The sequence below is a fragment of the Kryptolebias marmoratus genome, linkage group LG22 (assembly GCF_001649575.2).
Source record: "Kryptolebias marmoratus isolate JLee-2015 linkage group LG22, ASM164957v2, whole genome shotgun sequence".
NCBI classification, from domain to species: Eukaryota; Metazoa; Chordata; class Actinopteri; order Cyprinodontiformes; family Rivulidae; genus Kryptolebias; species Kryptolebias marmoratus.
In genome coordinates, this window is record NC_051451.1 from 12201889 (window position 1) to 12212275 (window position 10387).

Sequence of the window (10387 nt, forward strand, 5' to 3'; positions counted from 1 at the left end):
TGTCATTTGTAATCATCAAAATTAAACGAAATAAACATTTGAAATATATGAGTTTGTATGTAATGTATGAATATAATATACAAGTTTTACTTTTTAAATGGAATTACTGAAATCAATCTACTTTTTCATGATATTCTAATTTTATGACCAGCACCTGTATGTACTGATAAACCAAACTGGATGATTTTTGGAATATAGGTGGTTAAAAACCATGAACTGCTGCTTGGTAGGTTAGGTTGTTGAGAAAGTCATTTTGCACCTTCAAGGAAATTAAGCAGCTTTGATAATAAAACAAAGTAAACAACTAGATGAGAAAATGGAGTTCAGGGTATGTTTTTCTTTTTAAGATCAATGCAGATTCCCCATAATTTCAACCCACTAACAAAGAAAGAAAAAAGAAGATTATGTTTTATGGGGATGTCCGTGCCAGGTAAGAAAAATCACAAACTCAGCACTCCTGAAGTTTAACTGTGAATCATTTTTAACAAAGTTTTAGCCTAACAGATAGTTGCATTTGCCTATTTCTTCTGCTTCCAACACATCATCATTAATGACAAAATCAAAACTTGTGGAGTAATTTACTTCATCCACAGCCAGGTGCTCCTGGAGCTATTAAAGGCGTTCAGTGGTCATAATGTTGTGGCTCATCACTCCATGGACCTCTGGAGGGCAACTAACTTCGTTCAGTTTAAGCACCACGCCGTTAATTACGTGTTACTTTATTTTTTTATCATTTTAAAACAAACATTCCTATAATTTCCCAAAACTGTTGCACTTTTCCTCCTGTCGGAAAAGGTAACATTTATTGTCTTTCTCGACTCTCGCTCCGACACAAACCGAGCAGTGCCGCCCCGCATGACTCAGAAACACGGCGTCATTTGGACGCCACAAGCCGCCGGATGGTTGTTTCTCTGGTTTTAGTGCTTTTTGACACCATAGAGTGCAGGGTGAGCTCACCTTCACAGCCAGCGGCAACCCGTCCAGGAGCAGAGACAGTCTGTGGAGCGCCGCCATGTTGCCCAACTTCTTCTTCTTCTGCGGTTTCTTTAACAGCAGCTGTGGAGCTGCTTTGCTGCCACCTTCTGGAGCCACCCTGCACTGTCACCGAAACACCTTTAAATAGTGCAGATTTTATTCATATAAAACTGTATTTACCCTTCATTAGTGCAGATTTTTTATTTAGTTATCATCCAACATTATTATTATTATTATTATTATTATTATTAATAATAATAATAATAATAATAATAATAATAATAATGTTAACCCCAATGTCAATAAAGTTGGGACGTTGCAATGTTTTGCTAATCTCACAAACCTATATTTTATTCACAATGGAACATAGTAAACATAGCAAATGCTTAAATTAAAAGATTGCAACTTTTTTGGGGGGAAAGGAGGTAAATTTGAATCTTATGGCAGCTACTCTAAAAACATGTGGCTATGTTTCCCTCTGTGAAGCATAAACATCAGCCTGTAAACATGTAGGAGCTGAGGAGAGCAGCTGCTGGAGGGTTTGGAGGAATTGTTGTCCCATTCTGGTCTGATGGACGATTCCAGCTGGGTCACGCTGCTATAATGATGCAGTCTGAGGTTTAACATCGCCTGCTGAAATATGGAAGGCCTTCCCTGAAAAAGACATCTGGATGAGACCATATGTTGCTCTAAAACCTGTGTATACTTTTCTGCAGTGATGTTACTTTCCCAGATGTGTAAGCCGCCCATGCCAGAGGCACTAATGCACCCCCATACAATCAGAGAGGCAGGCTTTTCAAGTAGGTGCTGATAACTGGCCGGATGCTCCCTTTCTTCTTTAGTACGGAGGACCTGGCATCCGTGGTTTCCAAAACAAATTTCACATTTTGATTCGTCTGACTACAGCCCAGATTTCCATTTGACCAAGGATGGCAGTATTTCTGGATAATGTTTACATATGGTATTTGGGGGTTAGGGGTGGCACTTAAGGAGGTTTCCCAAATTTGCTGCCCCCTCCAGAAAGACCAGTCACATATACATAATACTTATTTATTCAAATCGCCATTTTACAACAGCAAAATAAAATTTCTAAAATTGTTTTATGGCTTTTGGTTTTGGTGTGCCACCCCACCCCATAAAATGTTTTTTTGCAGGCACCACTTATCCTTTGCAGGATAGAGCTTTAAGCAGCATTTGTAGATGGTACAGTGAGTTGTGTTTACAGATAATGAAAAAAAATCAGACCTGTTTTGTTGTGTATGAGTTGCGTGTTTTCGTAGGGGTGTAGATTTGCAAATCTTTGCACGTTTTTATTTACATTTTACCAATCTTACATTGTATCATAAAATTACCTTTTTTCCTAATAACTGTGCAGTTTTTTAGCTTCAACACTTGATGTGTTTACAACGTTCCGATGTGAATAAAATACTGTGTTGTACTTGTTATACTGGGTTTATGAGATTTGCAAAATACTGCAAATATATTTTTATTCTTATTTGCTTTTACATTTACACAACACCTGGAGTTGTATGACTGAGCAGTAATATCTTAAGATGATTGTTTTTACTAAATTGAGTCAGAACACCAAACTGCTGCTTTGACCAATCACTGCCCGCCATCTCAGAAAAGGGCATCATGTGGGGGCTTATTTATAGGATAGCAGCGCGTTACATAAATATATAAACATATTTATTTGACAAATCCAAACGTCAGTCTGATTAGAAAGCTGTTCAGAAGACTTTATTCCTTGCTTTCATTAGTGGAGCAACTCCGAGGTCCTGATGTCACAAAGTAAACATGTTTTCTGTGGCCGAACGTCATTTCAAAAAGGCAGCATTAGCACAACATCATCTCATATAACCGTTTCACAACGGTTCGGCGAACGCAGTCATTTCTGTGCATTAGACGTGGGGGAAATTTTCTCGAGGGCTTGACAAAATCGTTAACCTGGATGGAGACGGGACACGAGGAGTGAACGCACTTTAAAGTCCACTGCAGAAGTAAAGGAGAGGCTTGAACGGTACAATGAAGGGTTGGACAAACGCTTCAAACTGCAGTCAAACCACTGAACGCTGTGTTGGAGCCGTCTGCGATCACAGTGACGGCACCCCCGCCCCCCGGCCCGCTTCCCGCTGGATGATGACCACGTGAACTACATGACCCGTTAGGACGCTGCTGGACTGCAGCGAATTCGGGATACCCCCTTACAGTGCGAATCAAAATGCTGCTCCGCTCTTAGTGCTCACCAAATTGGTTTTTCCTAGCAATCTCAAAACCGCTCTGTACCAATCGGGCTCCATCACATGCAACGGGGACCCCGCAGACACCCTGCACAGACCATCCATGTTCCGTCTCATAGCTTACGTCGTAACAGGTTCGTCGCCCAGCGCGAATGGGGCCCTAATACTTGGAGCAACAGTTTGTTTCTCAAGGCTTCAGTCGCTTCTACAAAGTGCTCATCAGATCATCAGCTTGTACCTTGTCTCGTCAGATCATCTAACAGTGCCCCAAACGTACACCAACCGACGGCAAAAGTCAGCCGTGTCTGATTATTTTAGCCTTTTTTTTTTTAGAAAAAAAAAAAAAACATTATACACAGAAATGCATGTTGAAACCTTAACAATAAGGTGCCCCCACCGCACCGCCGAGGGCCTGCCGCTCTGCTCGTGTGTCGCTCCACCAGCACTGATCTATCCCTTGAGAACGCTTCACCAAGGTACAGCCCTTTACGCCGGCCCGTACTCCGTTTCTCTGGAGGCGCCGTCACGCTCACACTGCCTTTACACACGTTCAGAGCGAGCGAAGCGGAAACCAGCGGCCCTCGATCGGCTCGTACGGATTAAACCCCTTCGTTAGTCCAGGTTAGCTCTCCATCTTTGAAAAATTCTCAATGGATTATTTTGTTTGTTTGTTTGTTTGTTTCATAAACAAACGGATGAAACTCTTCGCGACACTTCGGCATGATTTCGAACATTGCTTTAGTCCACACGTAAGAACAGTCTCAGAGCTGATTTTCTAAGGTGAGCTGGTAAAAATCTTCATGTTTGATGAGAACCTTTTTGCCAGGGGCCACCGATGATAAAAACATACAGCTGCTTGTTCAGGCCTGCCCTGGTTCGGAATATATGAAATGTGTTTTGTTTTTGTTTGTTTCTTTTTAGGTCCAAAGTCACCGCCATCGCCTTACGTAACATACTCCTCCTCGTCGCTGCGTTCCGACTTGATGTGGTCCGGATGGAGGAGCGGGAAATGTGGCGCTGTAGTCCTAGTGCACACATACCACTCCTTAATGTTAGACAGCTGCGTTAAGGCTGGGTTGACCGACCGCTGGCTCCGCCGAGGGGTCCTGCCGCCCTGCTGCTTCTGAGTTAGCTGGTTCTTCAGGCCCGACAGAGACAGATCGAGAGGCATCGCCACGGGAGACGAACTCCTCAGCAACACCTTACCGCCCACGTCGCTGGCAGAGCCGAGGCTTAGCTCGTGAGTCGACAGGAGGGGGAAGTGAGCGGTTCTGCCGGCGAGCGACGGCGAGAAGTGGTTCGTTTTAAGGTCCAGGGGTTCGAGGACGGGCTGCTGGAGCTGGTGACGGCCGAAGCCGTACAGGTCCTGGGGGTAGGAGGTGGGCGACGACTTGACGTGGATCTTCATGTGTTTCCTCAGGGAGCTGGGGTGGGTGTAGGATTTGGTGCAGCCCAGGGCCTTGCAGTCGTAAGGCTTCGAGGCCGTGTGAACCTGAGAGTGCTTCTTCCGGTCGCTGCTGTTGGCGAAGCGGCGCTCGCAGAACTCACACTGGAATGGCTTCTCACCTGGAAAACAAACAAAAACAGGTAAAAAACAAGCATGCCTCACCAAGGTTCGCTGTGTCACTAAACATGTATTTAACGTTTGCATAACTGGATAAACCTAGATTAATTACGTATATGAAAATCTGAATGGGAATTTGATTTACTGTCATGAATAATGTTGTGTAAAAAGTTCATAAGAAGACTAAGTATTGGGATTAGTCTTCTAGAATCTTTAAAAAATAATAGTTTACTAACAATTCAGCAAACAATTTTAGATTAAAATGAGACTTTTTACAGCCTAACAAATGGACTTTAACAACTAGAAACAAGTGAAGTAAAAAAAATCTGTTAATTGGAGCTGAATGAATGAATGAATGAATGAATGAATGAATTGCATAGTAACATAAAATGCTCGCTGAATGATAGGTATTATAAAAAACTTTTTACTGTCATTCGGACAAATTTGGTCATTTGGACACGTTTTGAGAAAACCACACAACATCCCAGCCGTCAGCACGGTGGTGGAGGGGTGATGATTTGGGCTCGTTTTGCAGCCACGGGGCCCGTGCCGCTTGTAGGGGATTCATTCAACCACGAACTCCTCTGTTTACTAAAGTATTCTAGAGTCAAACGTGAGGCCGTCTATCCGACAGCTGAAGCTCGGACCAGAGCGGGTCACGACGCAAGCAAGATTCCAAACACAGCAGCTGATCTACAACAGAACGGCTAAAAACAAAACAAAAAAAATAGTAAAGAATCAAAGTGGCTCAACCTGATTGAAATGTCGTAGCGGGACCTTGAGTTTGTAGACGTAAATGTCTGCAAATTTCAATGAACTGGAGTAACATAGTTAAAAAAAATTTAAAAAAGACTGGGCCAAAATTCCTCCACAACCATGTGAGAGACTGACAGTCACGCAGAAAACGGCTCTTTGAGGGTGACAGCGGCTAAAGATGGTTCTACCAGCTGTTGGAACCTTAGGCTTTACATGCAGCTTCTCTTTTTTTGTTTATCAAATGTCGACATGCTGGAATCTGTTGAGCGTTTTTGTTCACTTGAGGTTAGATTTGATTCATTTTAGAACCTGGTAAAGACCATTCTCATTGACCAAAATCCATAAAAACCCTGGAACTAAAGGAGGACGGACGTCTTTGTTCTCCCCGCTAACCGCATGAACTGTAAACAAAGTGAGGAAAAACCAGACTGAGGAAATAAGATGAGGCTGTTTGGAAAAAGTTTGGAACGGTTGTTTGTCTTCATGTGTCCCTGTGATGGACCTGAGACCTGTCCAGGGTGTCCCCCGCCCTGTCGCTCAGTGACCGCTGGAGATAGGAACCAGCTCCCCACGACCCGGAAAGGAGAAGCAGGTAAAGGAAATGAAAGGACGGATGGATGGAATCATCGCACGAAGTTTAGCAAATCTTCAACAATCGTCGTATTTAAACCATCTAAATGTTGGGTAAAGTCCAACTTTCCGTGACCCGCTGACCTTTTGAATGACGACTCAAAACAGGTTTTCTCAATTGTTGTTTTCTTTCATTATTGTAAAAAAAATTTTTTGGGTGGGGGGCGAATTTAATCTCTGTTGCAGAATGTGACAGCACTTTTGCATGGCTCTTTCCAAAGTGAATATGGAGTGAATGAATGAAATAAAAATTTAAAAACCCTGCAGTGGGAAACAGCTGAACAGTAACAAGGCGCAGGCACGCTCAATAATCCCATCTGTGAGAACGTCTTGAAGCGCATCTGAGCGATTTCATTCTGAATTTAATCCCACCCCCCCCCCCCCCCCCTTCNTAGCATCCTGATATTAAAATCTTGTTCAGTAAAATCAAATACAGTGGAGCTGTATTTGAGCCCTGTTGAATCGCAGGAACAAGGTTGCAGGTATGATTCCCAGCTGAGGTGTTCGCGCTGTGCGTGGTGGGATTTCTTTGAGTATTCTGGGATACTCCCACAGTTCAAAAAACATATGTTAGGCTAATTGACTGCCTGAAACTGTCACTAGGTGTGTGTGTGTGTGTGTGTGTGTGTGTGTGTGTGTGGGGGGGGGGTCCTTGTAGACGGAGAGACATCTTATTAAACCTCTTGTATTCTCTGTGTGGGCTTCAGGAAGCTGCTGTCCTCGCGGATGACACGGATTTACACACCCTATTGTCTGATCGCGCGCGCGCGTGCGTGCAGTGACAGAAGCCTACCAGTGTGCGTGCGCGTGTGGATCTTCAGGTTCTCGGAGCGTGCGAACATCTTGCCGCAGTTGGGGAAGGCGCACGAGAAGGGTTTCTCCCCGGTGTGCACGCGGATGTGGTTGATGAGCTTGTATTTGGCTTTGAACGCCTTCCCGCCGCGCAGACACTCGTCCCACATGCAGACGTGACTGAGGCTCTCGAGCCCCGCCGCGACGTGCTCGCTGGTGACGTGGTCCACGAGCTCGGGCATGGAGCTGAAAGTTTGGTCGCAGACGGACGCCTGCGCCGCCTGCGCCGCCGCCGTCCGCCCGAGCCTCGGCTTCGACGAACTTCGCTCGGTCCACTTGCACACCAGTTCGGTTTTGACGGCGGGGCCTTTGGAGAAATCCAGCAGGCCGTCCATCCCGCCGCCCGCCGGGGGCTCGGCGGAGCCCGAGCCGCTCGTGGCTCTGCTCTGGGGCGGGGGGACGATGCTGGAAGCCCCGGAATTGTTGTTCCCCAGAGGAGAGACGAGGCCATTGTGCCTGGCCACCACCACGGCCATCCGCTTCATGCTCCAATCCCCGACCGCCGTCCTCGGCTTCGAGGCAACAACAATAAAAAAAAATTAAAAATCTACGCCAAACACGAGTCGAATCGAAATGACAGGGCGTCTCGTCCGGGCCGTGCCGCTTTCCGTCCCGTGTTTTGGTTCAGGCAGGAGCGCAGGCGGCGGCGTCTTTACCCCCCGCTGCTCGACGCTAGATCCCGAGAGTCAAAACCTCCATGCTTCTATTTACTGTGAATGGAGGTGAACGGATTGGAAGGAAGGCTGCGTCCCAAACCGGAGGAGAGGCGTCCTCGTCTCCTTCCCTAGCCCCCTTCCAAGTCCCTGACCCGCTCCTTCCTCTGCGCCCGAGTTCAAACCTGGACACGGTGCTTTTATTTAAATCCAGGCATTTATTTATTTTTTAAGTTGCTGACTGATAGCTGCTAGTTCCTCGCACCCAAACATGCCCTGCAGATTTTGCAATACATGTTCGCAAGGTGAATATTTTATTTTTAAGATTGAATAAATGAATAAATCTGAAATCAGCAGCCTTCATCAGATAACTGTACACACAAGTCCACTCTACGGTCCATAATATGTGCAGGATACAACCCCAGCTCTGATAAAAAAAAAAAAAGATATGTTGTGCAAACTCTAAATAAAACCAGAATGTGCTCTGTAAATCTAATTTATTTCACAATAAGAACACAGTGAACATATCAAAGGTTTAAAGTAAGAAATCTGCCATATAAAAATGAGTAAATTTTGATTTTGATGGCAGCAACACATCTCATTAAAGTTAGGATGATGTCAGGTTTCCCTCTGTGAAGCATCTCTTCTTCTTCTAACATCAGCCTGTAAACATCTAGGAGCCGAGGAGAGCAGCTGCTGGAGGGTTTAGAGGGATTGTTGTCCCGTTCTTGTCTGATGGAGAATTCTAGATGTTCGACAGTCCTGGGTCTTTGCTGGATTCTTTTGTTTCATAACGCACCAACATTTTAAACTGGTGAAAGATCTGGACTGCAGGCGGGTCAGTTCAGCTCCTGGACTCGTCTATATGAAGCCCTGCTGCTGGAATAATGCAGTCTGAGGTTTAACATCGTCTGCTGAAATCTGCAAGGCCTTCCCTGAGAAAGACCTCTGGATTTCTTTGTATACTTTTCTGCAGTGATGGTACTTTTCAGAGGCACTAATGCACCCCCATACCAACAGAGAGGCAAGCTTTTCAACTGTGCACTGATAACAGGTCCCTTTCTTCTTTAGGTTGTGGCGTCTGTTGTTTGCAAAAAAGAAATTTAGATTTCAATTTATCTGACCTCCAAACAGCTCTCCTCTTTGCCTTGGTCTGTTTGAAATGAGCTTTGGTCCAGAGAAGATGGCAGTGTTTCTAAATCATGTTCACATCTGGCTTCTTCTCCTCACAATCAAATCAAATTTATTTCTATAGCCAAGTGCTGCACACAAAAACAACAAATTACAACAATTAAAAAACAAATACAAATAGGACGAAATTAAAACCATAAAAACAGCCCATTCTTCAACTCTCATGCTGTAATAAACACTATTGAGTACAAATGTGTTTTAAGAAGAGACTAATAATAGAGATAATAGAGCTTTAAGCAGCATTTGTGGACAGTACAGTGATCTGTGGAAGTGCTCCTGAGTCCAGAACAGAATCAAACTTGTATTATTGCAATATTAACTCTGTTTTATCCTTTGAGCTCAGACTTCTCCAGATTCATAAAGTCTTTTAATGCTATTCTGAAGTGTAAACAATGGGATCGTTAAAATCTGTCCAGTTTTCGTTGAGGAACTTTATTCTAAAATAGCTTTACTATTTTTAGATTGCAGACTGGTGAACCTCTGCCCACCTTTACCTTTAAGAGATTCATCCTCTCTAAAATGCTCTTTTTATACCCAGTCTTCTTACTGACCTGTTGACAATTAACTTAATTAGCTGCTAAATGCTCCTCCAGCTGTTTCTTATTGCTGCCACTTACTTTTACAACCTCTTAGTTTCCCTGTCCCACTTTTATTTTTAGATGTGTTGCTGACATCAAACTAAAAATAACCTTTAAAAAAGGTAATTTAAACATTTTAAATGTTTACTATGTTTCATTGTGAATAAAATATAGGTTTATGAGATTTAAAGTCTGTTTTTATTTTACATTTTACACAGCATACCAACTATTTTGGTATTGGGGTTGTATAATAAACTGCTTAATATGAGCAATATAAACTCCTGCTTCTTATTTAACTGTCTTTACAAGAAAAAAAACCCACAAATGAAACGTTTTTCACATGTGATCCTGTGTGGGAAAGAGATGAACGTGTTGAAAATGTTTCCAAATCAATAGGAAACACATTCAGAGCCTGTATTTCACATGCTGTTTTCACATGTGCGGCCTGCCCGGTGTGTACCCCGCCTCTCGCTCAGTGACCTCTGGGCACCAGCTGCCCTGTGACCCTGCGTGGAAACAGCAGGTAACGGAAATGGATGGAAGTGTAAGCGTGATTTTCTATATGTGAGGTTCACGTGTATTTCGGTCCCAGTTTACACAGGAAAAAGGTGCAAAACATGTGTTTGGCATGGGATTCATGTGACCCCGAACAGGTGGATATTCTGATCAAATAAACACCAAGATGTAAGACAGCAAATTTACCATCTAACTCTACATTTGAATGCAAAATAATCATAGATGTGGACAGTCAGCACGTGCTGGGATCTTCATTTAACTATCTGTCACTTTTTTACACAAGATGATCTTAGCCTAAAACTTCTTTCAAGGAATCCTGGGCCCTAAATTTAAACATTTTTTTGCCATATCAGTGATGATGAATGCACAGATTCCTATGATTTCTGTTCCAAAATCAGCTAAACATGACTCAAGTTTCACTGTCTTTCATTC

The 10387-nt window shown here is 43.7% G+C and overlaps 2 protein-coding genes across 2 annotated transcripts in view; both read right to left on the reverse strand.

The window, feature by feature from the left end:
- The window catches only part of pcca (propionyl-CoA carboxylase subunit alpha), a 19715-nt gene extending 18647 nt beyond the window's left edge, over positions 1–1068 (reverse strand). The window contains exon 1 of the mRNA XM_017430364.3: positions 958–1068. Coding sequence (XP_017285853.1) covers positions 958–1014 — 57 coding nt within the window. The 5' untranslated portion in view covers positions 1015–1068. The remainder of the gene's footprint in view (positions 1–957) is intronic.
- A 1620-nt stretch (positions 1069–2688) lies between these two features.
- On the reverse strand, positions 2689–7751 carry LOC108243030 (zinc finger protein ZIC 4-like). Its single transcript, XM_017428207.3, has 2 exons — positions 6959–7751; positions 2689–4781 (listed from the first exon to the last, which is right to left on the reverse strand). Exons 1-2 carry the CDS (start codon positions 7500–7502, stop codon positions 4159–4161), a joined length of 1167 nt encoding a protein of 388 aa, XP_017283696.1. The 5' UTR covers positions 7503–7751; the 3' UTR covers positions 2689–4158.
- Positions 7752–10387: the final 2636 nt, after the last annotated feature.